A 20,485-nucleotide genomic window follows, 5' to 3' on the forward strand; every position below is an offset into this window, starting at 1 on the left:
ATAATAAATTTTATATTGGTGAGAATAATAAATTTTAAAAAGTAATGATGTGATTATAAATTTTATTTACATATGAAACAAATGGTTAGTAGATATAAATGTGGGGTTGTTTTAACAAAATATAAACTCATGGATCAATTATTGTATTAAAATATCTCAAATCATGATATGAAATCACATGGTGATTCCATATCATGGTTTTTGGAGAATATGATATCACCTCTCATGATATGAAATTAGCGTAAAATCGCATGTCCAAACGCTGATTTCATCTCACGACATCATATCGTGATATGATATCGCATGGCCAAACGCCTACTTAGTATCGCAAAAAGTCATTAATCACCATAAAAGTAACTTTATATAAATGTGTAATTGTTTTAGACGTGTAACGTGATATACATGAATATACATTATTATATACGTTGATATACATAGGTTCTGTCTTTAACAAATATAATAATAATATATACATAGATATACACTGATATATGTCAATGTCCCTTTAGAATATCAATAACAAATGCACTGTATGATCAGCATGTCAACAATTAATTAATCTCTAATATAAAAGAGTTCATTCTTTGACTTGTGACATCCGATAGCTTAAATTTAATATATAGCTACAAAAATGAACACCCAATAATCAAAATTATTTTTCTTTAAAATAGAAAAATATTATACTTCTCTCTTTCTCCTAATCGTTTCAATCAAAATTATTCAATATTTTCTCCTAAATCTCTCGATTAAATCTACATTAGTTCATTAATTTCGTGTTTCAATGCCAAATTTTCTTCGTTTTAGGGGAAGTTTCATCGATTGTGTTGTTGGGTTGGAAAATTCATTCATTTTATGGATTCTTCATGGAAGCTTTTATCAAAAAAATTTCGTTATTCATATTTGTGATTTGTATCGATCGATTCGTCTTGGGTTTTGTTTGAAAAAAATTAAGGAGCTTGAATATCAATCTGATGGTGCTTGGAGTCGATTTGAGCTGAATTTTAAATTCAAAACTCGAGGTTGAAATTTCATCTTTGTATCTATTACGTGTATATTTATGTATATTATGGTATATATATGTTTATCTCTTGTATATCATGTATATCCATGAAAATTTGTGTAAAGTACCCAAGTGAAAGAACCAATATACACATATTCATCTAGTTTGAAATTTAAATTTCTCCATTAACTAGATATTTCAATGCCAAAAGATGAATTTGCCAATTCAAAAATCAATCCAATGATAAGCAAGAACAAAATTACAACATACAAATAACTATGAATATGAATCACCAAAAGCAGGAATGATGTTTATGAATTTTGGATCAATGTCTATCAATTATGATTTGATGGAAAATGAAAGAACAAATGCACTGTAAGGTTTGAGGACAAAAAAATGACTTCTTGGAGGATAAATTTGTTATTATGTCTATTGAATGTCACTTCGCTGATATTCAGCTCCTTAAAAGATACTCCTTCTGTCCATAATAATAAAGTGGACAAGTAATTATAGACAAAGAGAATACTCTCTTTATTCACTTTTATTTGTCATTTATTTCTAAAATAGATTTTTATTTTTACTTGTCACTTTTGATGTATCAAGAAAAAATAATTACTATCTTTTTTCATGTTGTACCCTTAGCATTAAATAATATTCTCCATATCATTCATCAAGACCCTCTAAACATTAATTAGTAGGAATAGTGTGGGAAAATACCTACATCAATAATTGTTTTCTTAATGAATGTGTCAAGTGAAACAGTAACAAGTAAAATTGAACAAAGGGAGTAATTAAAATGGCGGGTGAGAATAAAGATGAAGTGTATTAGCGAGTAAAAAGAACACAATCATGAAAAATCTTAATAGGTGTGTCAAGTCAAATAGTAACACGTAAAAATAAACGGAAGGAATAATATAATAAATGCGAAATGATTGAACAACAAGTCATATGCAATCCTAAAAGGTGTTGACATTTTTATAATAATTAGGGCCTAATCAACATTTTTGTGGAATCTGATTTATTATTATTCTTCGAGACGATCAAGCCTAAATCATTGAACAAATTTTAGTACAAGCCAATAGAAGTAACTTAGATCCATCCACAGCTTTAGAGGGTAATATATCATTTTACAAGTTTTCTTACTAATGGGGGAGAAGTCAAAATCTACTAATGTCTTCAATGAAGTTGTTTCACTTCCATCAAAGTTAGAGGTTTATCTTTGTGTCTCATTTACAAAGAGTTAAAAGAGTATTTTTATTTGATACTTTGATTGCTTCATGGCCTTACCAAAACTTCCACCAAAAAATGACTTGTCAAAAATACTTAAAAATTTATGATTAAACGCTAGCTCAATTCCTTTACAGAAGTAATTTTTGTATATATATTTACAGTACTGTGATTAATATATCAACCATTACAATGTTATCGAGGCTAAAGTTTATTTCCTCCTATGATATAATTATTTTTTCTAGATATATAAAAATATATCTGTATATAGGTTAGGAATCGTGCCTAGCTCCCCCATTGTATAAATGGATGTTTCGGAGAGAGAAAAACGTAAAATAAACAAACACTTAATAATATTTTAAATTTCCAAATAATTACCCATTTGTTTTATTTTTCTTGTCTATTTTAAATTTTGCATGTCCTTTAAAAGATATAAATGACTGATATTTGTATTTTATTATAAGTATTTATATTAATTAATTTGTTGTTGAATCAGTGCTTCAACAAAGAAGTAAAGTTAATTGGATAAAACTCGGAGATCATAATACTAACTACTTCTTCTCAGTGTTAAAAAGGAAAAAACTAATGCAATGAGTCACTCAATTGAGAGATGAGGAAGGTCACAACTCACAAGAAGCATAATCAGACTCAAATATATTTGAGATTTTTTTAGGCTACCTACTATAAGAATCTGTTGGGATAGGGAGAGGAATAAAGAGGAAAACAAGTATGTAGGAAAATCTTTGAGTAGGACCCTAGACTAAATGAGTCCCAACAAATGCAGCTACGTACTTAGCCAGTTTTATCACATGAGATACTGAAAACATTATGAAGTATAAATATCGATAAGACTTACGAGTCGTGGCTCATATGGATATGGTGGTGGTTTTTTCAGAGATGTAATAGGAGATGAGGTATGTAGGAGTTCTTTAGGAATAGGAAAATGTTAAAGTAACTGAATACAAACAACTATGATATCTCTTATCCCTAACAATGATATGCCTGAAAATATCAATCAGTTTAGGCCAATTTCATGCTCCGATACAAATGCATCTCTAAGATCCTACGTAATATATATGCTTATTGTATTTTGCCTGACCTAGTAAATCCTAAACAAACTGTGTTTGTCAAAGGCAAATTACTGATTCAAAATGTTTTAGATTGGCATGATTGACTAAGGCACTATAAAAGGAAGACCACACTAAGATGTTTAATGAAAATTGATTTGAGCAAGACTTATGATATGGTGAAATGAGAATTTGTTGGGAAAATGCTAGATTGATTTGGATTTCAACCAAAGTTAGCCATCTTTTGATGGAATGTGTGACAACTACAAGCTTCTCAATAAAGGTGAATAGAGAGAGATGTAGCTTCTTTGAAGGCAAGAGGGGCCTGAGGCAAGGAGTGATCTCATTTCTCCTTTGCTTTATGTCCTGGTTATGGAGTATTTCTGACTCAAATGATGAGTACATTGTTTGATTTTCGATTTCACCCTTGATGCAAAAGATAAAACAATCAATAAACAAGATTATATGATGTTTCTTAGAGACCATCATGTTAACTACTAAAATCATGGAAAATCTAGCATGTTCATAGTTGGAGTCTCAGAGTCTATAAAGGAAAGATTGTTGAATATTACAAGGTTTGAATCTGGGGAGTTAACTACCTATTAGATATCTTGGGCTACCACTATCTCACAAGAAACAGAGTAAGATGGATTATCATCAGCTTATAGTCAAGATTACTGAGAAAATTAGAGCAACATAAACTAGGCATCTATCATAATTCATATGAAGGCAGACTTCAGATAATTAATTCTGTTATTTTCTCATGACAGAATTTCTGAAAATCTATTAGTATTATTATTTTTGCTTTTTTAGTGTATAATTAAAGGTATGGAGAAGAAATGTGAAAAATTCTTATGGGGGCATCACTGAGGTGAAAAAGAAAGTTCTCTAGTGAAATGGCATGAATTAAGGCATAGGGGTTGATTCAAACATAAAGAAATATAGATTATGGAATGTAGCAATAGTGGAAAAAATGATGTGGTGATTGCATCAAAGGAAAGATCTATTGTTGGTTCAATGGGTATAGAACATATATATGAAAGGGGGTAAGGATATATGGACTCATCAACCACCTTAGGGCAGCACTTGGTACTGAAAACAACTAAATAAAATTAAGAAAGATATGCAATCATGATATAATCAAGAAAAATACACACTCACAGACACAAACGAATATTTCCATCTCAATGAGCTATAAAGTGTTATTGAGAGACAGACCTATATTTAGGGGATCCAGCCTGATATGGAGTAAACTCTTGCTACTAAAGCACATATTTTTATCATGGTTAGAGGTGCAGAGGATATTGCTACAAAAGGAAGAATGATAAGGTTGAGACTCAATCGCGATAATCCTATGTGATCAGATAGATACAGGTTGAAAGCAGTACACACTTATTTGCAAGATGTCCAGTAGCCTGTGAGGTATGACAACAAATAGCGGATTGACTTGAGGTGAACACTAGAATTAAAGATGTAGGAGACACCATCAAATGGATCAGACAGAAACAATGGAAGAGGTTTAAGAAAGAAATTATGGCAGTGAACTATGGAGCGATGTTGTACAACATTTGAAATGCACAGAACATCAAGATTTTTTGAGGTCATGATATCAATGTCAATTTTTTTAGTTCAGAATGGCTAAGGAGAGAATCAACATGTATAGAGGATCAAGAATGGCTAGAAAGTGTAAGGGATACATAGACAAAATTTGTAACTAATTTATTTGTGGTTTGAGGCTTAGGCTAACTAGGAACCCTTCCTAGAAGGTTGCCTAATAACTAAGGGCTCGTTTGGTGTGAGGGATAAACATAAATAGTCCTGGGATAAAAAAAATAGTGCTGAGATAAAATTTAGATGTCTTGTTTGGTTGGGATAACTTATCCCACCATTTATAGCGTAGTGATGGGATAAGTTATCCCATATACATGGTGTGATAAGTTATCCTAGGATAACTAACCCCAGAAATCAGGATAGTTAATCCTGAGATAACTAGTTCCCAACCAAACGAGCTCTAGGTGTTTCATATGTGTAATTCATTTTGTTGGTATAGTAATATTTACAGTTTATTGTTAAAAAAAAAACTTGAAAAAATAAATAAAGATTAAATAATTAATACTAACGACAAAATATGAAAAAAAATTATTTCTTAATAAAATAAAATTTTATTTTTAAAATAGATATGTAATACTCAACTAGAGGGACTAAAAGTGCAATTAGACATTCCATCCCCTTCTTCTAGGTTTCAACTTTCAACCTGAATCACAGTGCAACCCTAATACAATCCTCCGATCAATCATGCGTCCATCTTATGACTTCTCTTTCAGTCGGGCTAGATCCGGCACGCTTTCCTTCTATGCTCGTCGTCGTCCATGGAGAGAGCTATTGACCCACCCGTCTTCCTATACCCTACCCATTTCCGTCAGCGATTTCGCATCTCGGGTCAAGCGAAATCTCAGCTACTTTCGGGTCAACTATGCAATGATTGTGCTGGTTATACTCTTCTTAAGCCTTTTATGGCATCCAATTTCAATGATTGTGTTCTTAATCGTGTCCGTAGCTTGGTTTTTCTTATACTTCCATCGCGACGAACCGTTGATGGTTTTTAATCGTATGATTGATGATAGGATTGTTCTGGTTGTTCTCGGAGTTGTTACGGTGGTGAGCTTGGTGCTCACTCATGTTTGGTTGAATGTGTTGGTGTCGATTGTTGTAGGGATTGTGTTGATTTTTTTGCATGCAACTTTTAGAATTACAGAGGATTTGTTTCTGGAAGAGGATGATGCCGCTGATGGTGGATTGCACTCTTTTGTTGGTACCTATGTGTGATTTTGAAGCTATAATACGTACAGATCTGAAAAATAGCAAATACAAAGCTACTGCGCAATCAAATGGATGAATTGATACACGAATTATTTGGAATGATGATTCGATTTTGTTGTCCAATACTATCTGCTTCTGTAATCTGGTTTATGCTGTTTGACTGAACTCGAATTTATGCATTAATTAGGTTAACTGAGCTTTTCATACCAATCAATAATACCTCAATCCTGAATTGTTTCAATAGGTCATATGAATCGTCTATATTCAATTTGATTTGTATAAAACATTGTTCAAACGTTCACAATATTGCCACATTATTGGGGTTTAGCATGTTCGTCATTGACTATCATGTAGGATGGAGTTATGCGCTTGATTAATACTCATATGAGATGAATTTGTAAAACTGGCAGAACCATCGTACAGTAACAACAGGAAGTTTGATTACCTGGAAAAAAGAGGGTGGGGACATCTTTAGAATAGCAGCTAAATGAAGCGCTTGAATTACATCTCAGAATGGCAATTATAATACAACAGTACAATTCATCATTCTACAGTCAGATAGAAATGTTGCCCAAATGTACTGTCAAACTGCAGTCTCACAGGTGAAATACTAGTACCTTTCGAAAAATAAATTAAATTGTATATATATTAAGATTTGAAAGACATGAATGAAAAAACATTATCAAGATTCACGTAGTATGAATACAAGGTAGTGTACAACCATACAACACATTGCAGAGAGAGAGTGAATTTGAAAGCATGGTGGCCAGAATGGCCGAACTTGGATTTCAGTATCATCTTCCTCGTTATCTCGTTCCTCATTTCCTGCTGATATGCACCAATTCTAGTCGCAGCAGTTGAAAACAACCTACTAGTCTACAACTCACAATATGATGTCCACTCGAGGCATAGTGGTTCGTATAACAATTCCAGTCTACTACTTCAACATATGATCAGCTCTCATGTAGTTAATCAAGTATAGAAATGCAGTGATAATAACTTAAGAAGCTGGAACGCCTGGGATCTTTCGAGCATAAGCTAGCGCCATAACAAAATCCTTTGCCGATGAACCAATAATTGCTGGTATTCTTTCGGATGGGGTAGTTTGAAGCCACATATCAACCAAACTGTTCAGTGGCAAACTGGGGGCGATTGCTTGCCCCATACATCTAATCTCAACCTACAAAATAAACTAAAGAGTCAGCACAGCATAAAAGTAGACAAGCCAATCGTTTACTATGTTTTTTCCAATGAAGTTTGCTCCAAGTACTCTCTCTCTCTCTCTCTCTCTCTCTCTCTCTCTTTTATCCTTCGATACTAGGATATCTTCCAGGAAGAAAGTGTCCGCCGTACTTGTCACATCTGGGTGATATTTCTTGCTAATCGAAAAGGGAAATTTCATTTAACATCAAGCATCACACATTACCATTCCTCATCTTTGCACTTGTGTAAAGTAGAGTGTTACCTGCCCCAAAGTTGAGTTAGTTCATGTGGAAATTTATTAACACGGCCTAGTTCAAAACCAGACTGGATGACCATTGCACCCAATGTCTTTAAAGAGTATAGAAAACCATGTCCGCCAGACTTCAATCTAATATCACCAAAGAAGATAGATATTGTTGCATAAAATGCTAATGGTGTTCATTGGTTTATAAATTACTATGAAGCAAGAAAATCACCTCGTCTTCGCTCTTAAGATCCAACTTCCGCATCAGGTATTTTTGGATGAAAGAAACTGGAATATCACCATCCCTGCAAAAGAGGAATATATGAGAAAATATGCAAGAATACCTGTCTCAAAATGTTAAAGATATTGGTGATTCTACTCCTACAAATGGACTACCTTAATCTTAATTTTGGCAAACAGAAACTTTTCCAACTTGAGCTGCTCTTTCTAGCCTCTAATACTATATTCCCTTTTTGGCTCTAGGTGTCTTCCACTGCCAAACATCTATGGCTTATCCATCCGAATGATTATCTTAGGTCGCCTACATATTTTTTTCCGTATCTTTATCTTCCAAGTTTTATTCGTGTACATTATTTGCTCGTTATACATCCAAAACTACTTGTAAGTCAGATTACTGATGCGAATTTAGGTGCCATCAGGCCCATAATTAATCTTCCCAAAAATTATTTTTTCCATTTCTCATTCTTCTGAACTGTTTAGGAATTTTAATGTTAGATATCAAATTGCAAGGTTCTTTTTGTCCGTGATTCCTTTTTCTTTTTAAAATTCCCAGATCACTTTATCATAAGCACACATCACTTCATGCTTTCATTACTTATTTCAGATTACTGTTGGTTATAAGCCATTAAAAAAAGGTAGCACTGTGATTTCTGAACTTTGCTGGCCTGAAGATAGGATTCTTGTTTCGTATATAATAAGTATTTCAAATTGGAAATTATAATGTCCTCTTTCTTATTAAATTATCTCGTTTGCTGAGGCCTTATAAGGTCACAAGATATAGACCAAATTGCAACAGAGGAAAGAAATGTAATGAACACGTCATACTCTGTCCTATCTAGCTTCCATCTATTTCAAACTTCACGTGAAGAGGAGATCATTTTCAGTTCAAGATCGAGCACCTTAGTTTAATTTATGAAAACATATTTCGATGCAGGGCATGCTAACCGTATCACTAGAGATATAGTTTTCTATTTGAGCAAACATGGATGTTAACATATAAATGTATACTTCTAAATGAAGTAGGCACACACTTATGGTATCAGAGAAGGAAAATTTTCAAAATTCAAGTCTCACATCCACCAATTATCAAAGAAGAAGTTTCATGTGCTTGGGATAAGAAAAAAGAGTCAAACCCGCACATGAAGGAATGTTTTCCAGACCTAATATAAATAAACAAATGTATCTTCTCTAGCCGCTTAGCCTTATGTTATTTACTGCGTTTCGCTTCTCACATTATTTTATTGATGTTATTGTCCCCTTTGTTGATTATATACTATCTTTCTTATTGGATGTTATGTTTTATACACTGTTTTCCTCTCCTTTTACTTGGATTTGATGTACTTGAGCTGAGGGTCTTTCGGAAACAGCCTCTCTACCTCCACGAGGTAGTGGCAAGGTCTGCGTACACTCTACCCTCCCCAGACCCCACCTAGTGGGATTTCACTGGGTATGTTGTTGTTTATCTTCTCTAGCCGCTTAAACTTTTAAATGAAGTGGTCACACAATTTAATTAATACTAGAATTATATATCCAAAGGGTGGAAATAAATGAAAATAAGAAGTACAAAAATCTATATGGCAGGTGCGGAAGCAAACAATCACTCTGAACATTGGATGAACTTTTGGGCAGTAGAAACATGCTGCAACAGTAAATCAGTAGCAGCACTGACGTGGAAGAAACCAGAGAATTTTGAGGGTTGAGGAGCATCATAGACTAAAAAGCTGCTGCAGTAGCTGGGAAATACGTAAGATGGAAAACAAGTATAATTATGAATATAGTAATGTTAGATCATTTATTCAGAATTTTGTTCTTCAGATCAGATAAGAAAAACTGGGTCTGGATTCGACTGCAAGAGTAGAAAGGCTACGAGAAGTTGCTTCTTCTGGTGGCCACGTGTCTGAGATGCTCAGAGAGCTAATAATGGAGAATACCTCTTCTAAAATAGAGCAAAGTCAGATTATTTGAAAAGCATCGACTGAGCAAAGATTTTTAAAACATGTGAGTGACGTGAAGGACAAAGTCTGTACCATGAGTGATTTACCAGAAAGCTATCCCAACATAGTTAACCCATATCTTACCCGTAAATAACTTGTGAGCGACCCATTTTACACAGTTCAAAAATGGCCTGAACCCAAATTTTATCCATTTTAATTAATACTGACCCAACCCGCTTAACTATGGGTGGGTTATTGAAATATGGGTCCATTTTGCTAGTACTCGCTATATACTACCCAAGGTGAAGCAGCATTATCATTGTGAACCAAGTAACTAGCTTATGGTTTACACTAACATTACAAGACAGGTCACTCATAAGTTGCTACAATTCCTACAGGATACTGGCCTATCAAAATAATTCCCATTGGCCATGTCCTGAAGTGGGAGAACAAATTCTCAATGCATTGGTCAGCAGTTTTTTCCTAGTAATCCATCAGGTACCTTATCTCCGTGGTCAGCACCTATTTCACTTCCTCCAGAGAAAGAAAACCAAATTATAACTGGGGTGTGCATGACGTCTTGGAAAGAAAGTATGCATCCTGTTGACTAAAATAGATAAAAGGAACAATCAGTGTCTGTACTCCAATCCCTTAGAGGATCTATGACTACTCCAAGTCCAAATGCAAAAGACTTGGTGAGAATCCACTAAACAATGTTCTTAAAAGACACCTTATGTCCCCCTTTGGTTGTTCCATATGTAATACCTAATTGAAGCCAGTTGCTCTCACGAGTCCTTCTGATATACAAAAGCATAGGTAAACTAGTTAGTACATGAAACTCTTTGCACTTATGATCGTATTCAGTCATTTAGGCGCAAGGGTCATCTTAGTGAATGCCATTTCCAGTTCCTCTCTGCCCACACGGGTTTCTCAGGTCTAGTATAAGGGCCCAAACAGCACTCAACTGAGGTTTACCAGATGGTGCAGTGGGAACTGCCGAATAATGGAAAAGCAGCACTGCAGGAAAGCTTCACCAAACGAATATAGATTAATAGGCAGAGCTAAAGAGAACCTACAGAACTTGCTCGGCAGAACTGCCCTTAGACTAGATTTATGATACCCGAAAAATGCATTTTACCTTGTGCAAGAAAAAAAAAAAATCTACCCAGAATATCAAACAGTTCTAGAAAGACAACTACAAAGCCTTATCAAACAAAACAAAAGATCAAATGAAGAAGAAAGAACAGAAAAAAAAGAATCAAGGACATAAAATACCAAACAAAAGGCATCAACCACATAGAAAAGCATTAACCAAAATAACTAGGAGGAAAAGAGATGTGAGAGCTGTGGCAGATATTGTTTTTGATTTTTAGAATAAAATAACAAAAGCAAGACCAGATTCCTCATTCTTTCTGGAAAAATATTAAATCTCTTCAAGTAAAATTGAATATTGAGAAGAAAAGTTTACATGCCCGATGGCTTTCATTAAATGGGTATGAGTGGTAGGCGCACGTTAAGAGTTCGAGTCATTGTATGAATCAAGTCTGGAATTTGAGTGGAGAATCTGTAGAGGAGCAGGCTATTAGCCACCGATTTTGAAGCTAACAACAACGGATTTAATGGTTATCAATATGTGGTTCTTTTATGAAAAATGACTCTAAAGTGGGGTGATAGATTAACCATGGTTTGTGTTGAAAATCCAATTAATTAATAAAAGTGTGCTCTCTCTAACAGCTTAAGCTTTTAGATGAGATGGTCTCACACTTGAACATGATATCATGATATCAAAGCAACCAAGGGTCATGTGATTGAATCTCACTGCCACCCATATCAAAAAGAAATTCCACGTGCTTGGCCCATGAAAAAGAATCAGGCCCACACATGAAGGGGCGTGTTGAGAATACAATTAAATAATAAAATAGCTTGACCTCTCTAATAGCTTGACCCATGAAAAAGAATCAAGCCCACACATGAGGAGGCGTATTGAGAATACAATTAAATAATAAAAGTTTGCTCTCTCTAATAGCTTAAGCTTTTAGATGAGATGGTCTCACACTTCAACAAGTTTAGTGGATGATGGGTATAGAGTATCTTTAGTTTCGTTAAAAGCTGAAAGGTGTAAGCATAGAACCATGAACCTTCAATAATAAGTTTTAGTTTCATTTCGGAGGGGAAAATTTCACATGGCCAAGCAAAAGACATGACATGTATTTTGATATAGGTCAACCACACGATTACCAAACTTATTGAAGTGGACAGTGGTTGTCAGGTACATGCAATATTCAAGGAATGTACATCTACGGCAAGGTTTTACTTTTTCAGATTACTTTAATCAAAATTTCACTACAAAATATAGAGAGAAATGGATAGCGACCTATCTGATTATAATAACCCGCTAAACTAACATTTTATGTTAGAATAAAGAAAGTCACACGCAAGTCCAGAGCAAATTAGTAACTTCAATTTAGATAATATCTTTCCTGATCATTGCTGGCTGCCCCCCGAATGATATGTGACTTTACTGATCAGATGTGATCAAATGCACAAAATAAAGGTAATTGAAATCAACTGCCAGGCTTGTTGCCACAGCAAATTGAATGTACTCTCGTTTAGAGCATATCCTACTTTGAAAGACAGTTTCAGTGATTCTGAAGCAACATTAAGAAGTTACCATTATTAGCTTATATTCTCTATCTTTATGCAATGTGACTGTGACATCCTCAGAGCCACCAAAAAATAGACAAGTTGCAGAATTTTACCTCAGAAAGAAGAGGAAAAAGATTAAAAAGGTTGTAAGAACCAAAATTCATGTAGCTAAAATATTCTGGGGCAACCTTTATGAATTATAAGAACTAACAGGCATACTAAGAGCGTCATCAGAAAAAAATTGTTTCACGGAATAAAACAAACTTACTTTATTCTCAAGTAACTTGCAGAAATCTGTGGCAAGGGTGCATCTCCCTCCCTGAAAATTCATTAGGAGAATTAAAACATGGGAAATTCAATCTTGTTTCTGAAAAAAGTAAAACAGAAAAATTCTATAAGATAAATCAGATGCTCACTGGTCTTCCGAGGCCACCAATGAAAACCATATTGGATAGATTCTCCTTTCACATCTGGCAGTGGTTGCATCCAGTACAGTTTGCGGTGAAATATCAAACTCTCCATAAAATGATGCCTTCTTTTGGCAAATTCTATGCGACTTTTTAGGTTTGTCAAATTCTGGAGGTGCAGGATCACTATTATTGTCATCCTTGATCTTCGATTTCTGTCCATGTTCTTTGACTTTAGTTTTACGGACATGACCCTCACGGTCATGGGAATGCAGACCTTCTGACTTAGCAGTAGAACCGTGTGAGGTAAACCTCGAAGATTTGGTCCTGTTTGCTGCTTCCACCAAACAATTTAAAGGTTTCCACAAATCAACTTTGCCTTCCCACTGCTGACTGCCATTTTCAGTTTCTTTATCAGGTGTAGGGTGGTTAGAAGGCTCAGCAGTGGAAGAATTCTGCGAAAAAAGAAATTAAAAAAAATTGACATGATTGACTGTAACAATATTACCACAGTTCTGTGCAAAACATCGCAAAGATAAGATCTAATGAAGTCCAAATTTAGGCACCGCACCTAACATCTGAAGAACATGACTTACCAGCCTTATGTTCTGAGTGAACTTGTTCAAAGTCTCAAGTGAGCTAGAGCTATCCAGCTGATCTTCTCCAGAACCTTCTTCTTTCTTGAGAGATTTCTCAATTGAAAAGTTGGAACCCCGTAATGTTTTTCTTGCCACCGATTTTGTTCTTCTTCCTGTTATTCCAGTTTGTGAAGATACTCTTGGAGTGCTGACCACAAGTGATGAGAGTGATCTCTCCTTTCTCCTCACTGGCAATGCTACTGAAGTCACAATTTCAGGTGCATTCACCTTTCGCCTCTTATATGGGAATACCTTTGCTCTCACATCTTGAAGATTATGATCTGGCCTGTTGTAAAATAATTTTAAAAAATACATGCCATTCTCAGGAAAATTTCATCTTCCACTCAACTGTGGAAGTAAATATAATATGCATAAGAGGAAGCTAATTATGCATATTTACAAGTTTTCCTCCCTATATTTCGAAAATCAGTCTCTTCTTGTTACTTTTTTTGTCTTACTTCGCAGACGGCAGAACTTCCAAACAGTACCCAGAATTAATTGTAAATACTGATCCAATTCCGTAAATTGATCAAAAGGCAAATTTTATGACCAGTTGTGGGATCAACGTTGTTATATGGGGTGAATATTTAGCTTGAAAGACCTAACATATCCAAAAGAGAAATGATTGCATCCGACAAGTGTAAGGGGTGCAACTAGTAGCACACAGGAAAAAATGAGAGAAGTTCATCTGAAATGGTTTAACCATGTCACTAAGTAAATACACTAATCTGTAGTTGCGTCACTATGATGATTGAAAGTACTAAAAGGAGGGAGGCAAACCTAAACCCATCGAGGGAGTTGACTCCAAGACCTCGTGATCAATGTGGACATAGTAAGTGCAAAACATGGTGAAAACAAAGGATCCATAGATGAGTGATGACATGACTAGTTGGGATTCAGACTTAGCCGCAGCTAACATTATGTCACGTATCCACCAAGAGACTAAACTTTTTAGTCTGATAAAAGACTTGCATTCAGTGTGGAGACAACTGTCAAATTTAGAGAACTTATACTTTAACGGAACTCCTGATTTTCCTTAAGAGGCGGATTATGTAGTATTGGAGTGAAACTTGCATGAATAGATCTGAATGGATATAGAGGATTCATATTGCAGATCCCAGCTAGTTTCAGATATAACATAATTGATGATTGATTAAACGTGTACTGCAGTTACTCTAAGTGTTTAGTCATTCATTGTGACACATTAGAAGCAAACTACCCCATACAGCACTATGAGAATAAGAGAAAACCTGATTGTCTATATCCAGGAACAACAAACCTTGTAAAAAACGGCCCAGGAAAAACCTAAATGTCAACAAAAAGCTAGCATACCTGTCTCTTTGAAGATGGAGTGCGTAAAGAAGAAAGGTGAATGAGGCGGAGGAAGAAATTCCCAACTGTGGTGGAATGTCACATTGCTCTCAAATTAAACATGGAACAATCTTGAGTCAGCTAGTAAGTATGAAGGCAACATGTATAGCCAGACATATAACCTCAGACTAAATAAACGTACAGAAACTAATATGTCAACTGAGTACTTAAGCAATCTTTTGCATTTACGGAAAAAGGAAAAGAACAAGAGCTAGAAGATAATATGACCTCAGTTTCTCTAAAGGAACACAGCCTAAGTCAATATTGCAAATTGGACAGTGTTCAGTTTCTTCATTGGACAGCTTCTTGTAGATGCATTTCCTGCAAACTGAGTAAAGTTCCAGAAGGAACAGTGTCACAACAGTAGTCATATTTTTTGGCAGAAACAGTTACTAGCTTTGATAATACCCGAACCAAAATGCAAAAACACTAAGCTTTTATTTAAAAAGGAAAGAAAAGAAAGTAAGCAAAGTTCAACTCATTCATCCAACAAGATGCTTCACACAATATACACCAGCGAAAGTTTCTAAAGGAATACTTACATGAACAAAGAAACATCTCATTACAAACAATCACTTCCGCACAAAACACAGGCATAAAGCAACAACCATAAATTAACACCTACCCTGTGCTCCAATTTGTCAATGAGATCAAATTGCCGCAACAGTAGGATACAAATAAATCAAGTCAATCAACATCAATAAACAAATATCACTGAAACGAAACCATCCATATATATATCACAAATTGCCCAATGGGATCGATCAAACAGATATCCCGTTCCCATTTAGCTAAGAAAAACCAAAAATATCCCATGTTCTATTACATTTCCCTTACAATAATTCAAACAATGAGCAAGCAAAAACACCCAGATGGGTAAACCACTCTCTCCAGCTAAGATGATGCAAACAGAGCAAAACCCAGATCGTAAAACCAACTGGAAACAGTTCAATCGGAAAAATCGAAACCAATTGAAAATTCAAACAGGTAACATTGACCCATGAGAAAAGAGAAAAGGAACTCACACGTATGAAGACATTCGGAAATAGTAGTTGCATCTCTGAAGAGCTTATGACAAAGAGGGCATGTCATGCATGCTGCAATCACATCCCTCTTCACCTTCACCAATTGATTCGTCATAATATATTATCCACCTCTCTATTATCAGCTCAATAACACGTAGTGAAGCGGTGCATGCTAGAAACAGCTACATACACACATGGAGTTTTACGTTCATTCATCATTCACTTTCATCTGCATTAAACCCAGAAAACGATAGACAGCAGATTTGGGAGTGTTAAATCTGATGAGATTTGGATGAAATTTGGGTCTGGATTTAGATTTTGAGGGTTAAAGTGAAGTTGTTGAATGATCTCTTATTGCTATGTAGAGTCGAAATCGACGGTGTTTTCGGTTGGGGGTGGGGTGCGTGGATGGGTGCGTGGGTAGGCGTGAGGAGAATAGCTCATGAACAAAAACCGAATACTTACATTAACTCTAATCATTGAATTTGCTATTGTTAATTCATCTCCCTCCTATTTTAATTTATATATGAAATGTAATATTTTGATGTCGCGTAAATTAAAACGAAAGGATTATATTTTTCTCTTATTAATAATCGGCTAACATTGACCTGTTTGGGGTCAACATGCCTGCTTCAACTGTTGGAATCAGACAACTCTTCGTTCACATGTCTGCTTCAACTGCTGGAATCAGGCAACTCTTTGTTGACATGCCTGCTTCATGAACTCTTCGTTGACATGATGCCTACTTCAAATGTTGGAAGCATGTAGCTTTTTGTTGACATGCCTGTTTTAATTGCTGGAATCAAGCAACTCTTTGTTGACATGCTTGCTCCAGCAACTCTTCGTTGACATGCTTGCTCCAGCAACTCTTCGTTGACATGATGCCTACTTCAAATGTTGGAAGCAGGCAACTTTTCATTGACATATCTGCTTCTATTCGAGGTCAACTTTGAAATTTCTATATATTTTTGGAATTTGTCAAATATTTAAAATTACATAAAAAATACTATAAATCACAATAATTAGCAATTTAAAATATTTGAAATTATTGTATTTTTTTATAATACGATATATATTTTTGAAAATGTCTAAAATGTACTACATGTCACAATAATTAATAACTTAAAAATTCTAAAAAAAATTAAAGTTTTGAATGGTTCTCAAAATTCTATCAGTGTCATATAAATTGGGGCAAAGAATGTAACATATATATTATTTGAAATTTACGTAAAAGTACTATAAATCACAATAATTAACAACTTAAAATATTTAATAGACATATAAAAATTTGATTGACTCTCAAAATTTAATATGTGTCACATAAATTCGAACAAAGGAAACGAAAAATATACGATAAATCACAATAACTAATAACTTGAAAAATTAAAAGACATAGAAAAAATCTACGGTACCAAATAAATTAGGACAGAAAGAGCAACATATATTATCGAAAATTACATAAAAATACTAAATCACAATAATTGACAGCTTTAAATATCTAAAAAAAACATATTAAAAAATTAATCAACTCTTCAAAAATTATTTACGTCACATAAGTTGAAATAATAATAAATAAATTAATATATATTAGACTTGTACTAACACGAACTCTTATGACTAGTGTTATTATAAGTGGGCTAAGCGGGAAATTGCGGTGTGGAGAATGGGTAGGAAGGGGTGGGCTGATTAATATTCGTTTTGTGTTTCGTATGCGTGACGGCGGAGTTGCAGAAGGGCAAGACAGAGGGTAGTTTAGAGATTAATTGCACCTCACAGCGCACATTAGCCAATTCGTGCTGCAAGGAAAACGTTTTTTTAAAAAATAATTTACCTAAATCTCAAAGTGTTTAGAGTTAATTACATTATTTTGCTACTATTTTTTAAATTACAAAAATTTCTTAAAATTTATGTATCATTGGACTTCCGGATACATTAGACATCCGTATACATAGATGAGAGATGTATCAGAGAAGGGATAGGACATTCGGATACATCACTGGACTTTCGGATACATAAGTGAGGGATGTATCCGAGAGGGAGATAAGGATGTATCAGCAAGAGGAGAGTATGTCTTCAAGAGGGGATTTTTGAAATTTTTTTAAATGATAGAGAATTTTAGAAATTACGATAAAATAAGATGTTTATTTAGATAATTTTTCGTTTTTTGTTTGCTAAATTCTATTTTATGCACCGTGTATTTATGTTGCATTTAAATTTTTAGTACTTAGTATGATTAGGTGATATAGAGAGTTTTCAATTTAATTAACAGTAACTCTTATTCATAAACATTACTCCCTACATTTCAAATTAATAAAATTGTTGAGGTGTTTCACACCTTTTAAGAAAAGAAGTTTAAGACATAAATTAGGCATAACTTTTCATTTTTACCCTTATTAATTATTGTCAAATTTATGATTAAAATAACTAAATATTAATTAATAACTTATTCCAATACTAACTAATGAATGTAAAATTGGAAGAACATTCTAAAAATAGTCTTAAAAATTGAACAATTAAGTTAATTTGAAAAATAAAAAATGTCTTAACAATTCAATTAATTTGAAATGGAAGGAGCAAGATGCTTTGAATTAGTTATTAGGTGCAAATACAATATTTCTTTTTCAAGAAATAATCAAAAAAGAAATTCTTGTTTATAGATAGATTTATGTTATGAACTTAAATACTTCAAGAGAAAAATTATAGTAGAAGTTGCATTAATGATGTGTTCTAGTAATTAACAAATTGAGTTGAGTACTTTCAAAATTTTATAGTTAATTTATTAAAAAATAATATATATTCTGTGAAATTAATCGTTATTCGTATATTATGATTGAGTTGGAATATTCATTGTTTGTTGAGCTGAATTTATTGCGCACGAATCGGTGTGTTTCTTCGATCCCATGTTCGTACTACAAAGATGTAAAAGCTCCAACTCATGTCATAATGCAAATCCTCTTTTCAGGCCGTCTTAATCCCTAGGCAACTAAAGTCATCGTTTGGGTCCATGTATTTTGGGACTCCCATTTTTTAAAAATAATTACTTATATATGTTATTTTAAAAAAAATTATATGTACTATGAGTGTTATTATTTATACTAAGGAAATTGCATATGAGATGAAAATAACCTAAATTTCGTAAGAAACAATTTTATGAAAATATGAATAGCGAAATGACAAAATCCCTTGAAGAGTCTTTTAGGGCTCGTTTGGTGTGAGGGATAATACCAAATAGTCCCGGGATTAAATTATAGTACTGCTTATTTGGTGTTTGGTTGGCAAGTTCGGGATAACTTATCCCGGGATTAATAATTAGTACCGGGATAAGTTATCCCTCTCCTTGGGTGGTATAGTAATCCTGAGATAACTTATCCCGGGATAAAATAGGTAAGTGACAAAAATGTCTCTTTCAACCCTTTTGTTATATCACTTTTTACATTAATGAAGGGCATTTTTGTAAACAAATAAATTGTTCTTAAATTTTATTATTTTGAATACAACAAACCAAACACTCAATAAAAAATAATCCTAACACAACTTATCCCATCATAACTAATCCCAACATAACTTATCACAACATAACTTATCCCATCATAACTCATTTTCAAACCAAACGACCCCTTAGAGTTAATTGCTTTATATATGTAGAGTAGATCAAACTATTTTTTCACTTCAAAATAGATTTGAACCAATTGAAGCATATGGAAATATTTTTGATTACTTATTTAGTGGTAAAATATTGAGATCACTAGATGATAAGAATTTTTAAAAAATATTGTCTTAACCTTGAACTTTCTTTAACATGTAATAGTTATTCTGATATTGATGGTTTAGATTATTTTTTTTGAATTAAAAGTGTTGAGGGAAATAATACAAGTAGAAGATAATGATCTAATGAAAATACTCAATCTAATAAAAAGACTTATTCTTTTCCAAATACACATATCGCTTATAGAATAATATTTTCTTGTAATCGTTGCCTCTGCCAAAAGAATTTTTTTCAAAATAAAAATTTGATTAAATATTCTTTAAGATCAACAATGTCTCAAGAGAGATTGAATGAATCATCTATATTATCATTTGAAAAGGACTCATTAAAATAAATTGATTATAAAACAGTACATAATGACTTCGCATCTAAAATAGCTAGAAAAATAGATTTTAAATAAAACTATATATGATGAAAACAATTAATTATTAGGGCACATCTCTTAAGTTTCGCTTTAGATCCCCAATATTGTTGAGTCGGCCCTACCTCTTTTATGGTACCACATTCCAAAGGAGTTGTGTATATTGTACCTTGAGGGTTCGTTTTGGTTTATAATTGAGGTATTTTAGGACGATAATTGTGGAATTAAAATTAAGGGTATAACTTGAATAATTTATCTTATCTTCTACATGAGATAATTTATACCAAATAAAACTATAGGATATTTTAAAAATGTATAAAATCAAAATCAAACCCATCCCATTTTTCGATATTTTTGATCATCCTTATCATGAATATTTGTTGGATCAATCGTAGAAGCTCCAGCATGGCCTCGAGGCGCAACAACTAGTGGTTGGCCTCTATCACGAATACAATTGATTTGTATAAAAACTTAGCTACTTTTAAGGAGGAGAGAGGCGAGCGAGATTGGGAAAAGGAGGAGGGGGGGGGGGGGGG

The 20,485-nt window shown here is 33.8% G+C and overlaps 3 protein-coding genes across 5 annotated transcripts in view; 2 read left to right on the top strand and 1 right to left on the bottom strand.

Annotated features, from left to right (window-relative positions):
- LOC125870339 (photosystem II reaction center W protein, chloroplastic-like) overlaps window positions 1-20,485 on the top strand; it is an 841,908-nt gene that overhangs the window by 767,864 nt on the left and 53,559 nt on the right. The gene's annotated exons all lie outside the window — the stretch shown is intronic.
- Window positions 5,496-6,173, top strand: LOC125870330 (PRA1 family protein F3-like). The gene has a single exon (XM_049550731.1). The coding sequence runs from the start codon at window positions 5,590-5,592 to the stop codon at window positions 6,118-6,120; it is 531 nt and encodes a 176-aa protein (XP_049406688.1). The 5' UTR covers window positions 5,496-5,589; the 3' UTR covers window positions 6,121-6,173.
- LOC125870305 (E3 ubiquitin protein ligase DRIP2-like) lies at window positions 6,769-16,223 on the bottom strand. Of its 2 annotated transcripts, XM_049550707.1 has the most exons (7): window positions 15,823-16,223; window positions 15,026-15,125; window positions 13,385-13,712; window positions 12,798-13,243; window positions 12,650-12,700; window positions 7,794-7,866; window positions 6,769-7,294 (listed from the first exon to the last, which is right to left on the bottom strand). In XM_049550707.1, exons 1-7 carry the CDS (start codon window positions 15,935-15,937, stop codon window positions 7,115-7,117), a joined length of 1,293 nt encoding a protein of 430 aa, XP_049406664.1. In that variant the 5' UTR covers window positions 15,938-16,223; the 3' UTR covers window positions 6,769-7,114. The 2 variants fall into 2 exon arrangements, with proteins under 2 accessions (XP_049406664.1, XP_049406665.1); XM_049550708.1 differs by lacking the exon at window positions 15,026-15,125.

The sequence above is a fragment of the Solanum stenotomum genome, chromosome 7 (assembly GCF_019186545.1).
Source record: "Solanum stenotomum isolate F172 chromosome 7, ASM1918654v1, whole genome shotgun sequence".
Lineage (NCBI taxonomy): Eukaryota > Viridiplantae > Streptophyta > Magnoliopsida > Solanales > Solanaceae > Solanum > Solanum stenotomum.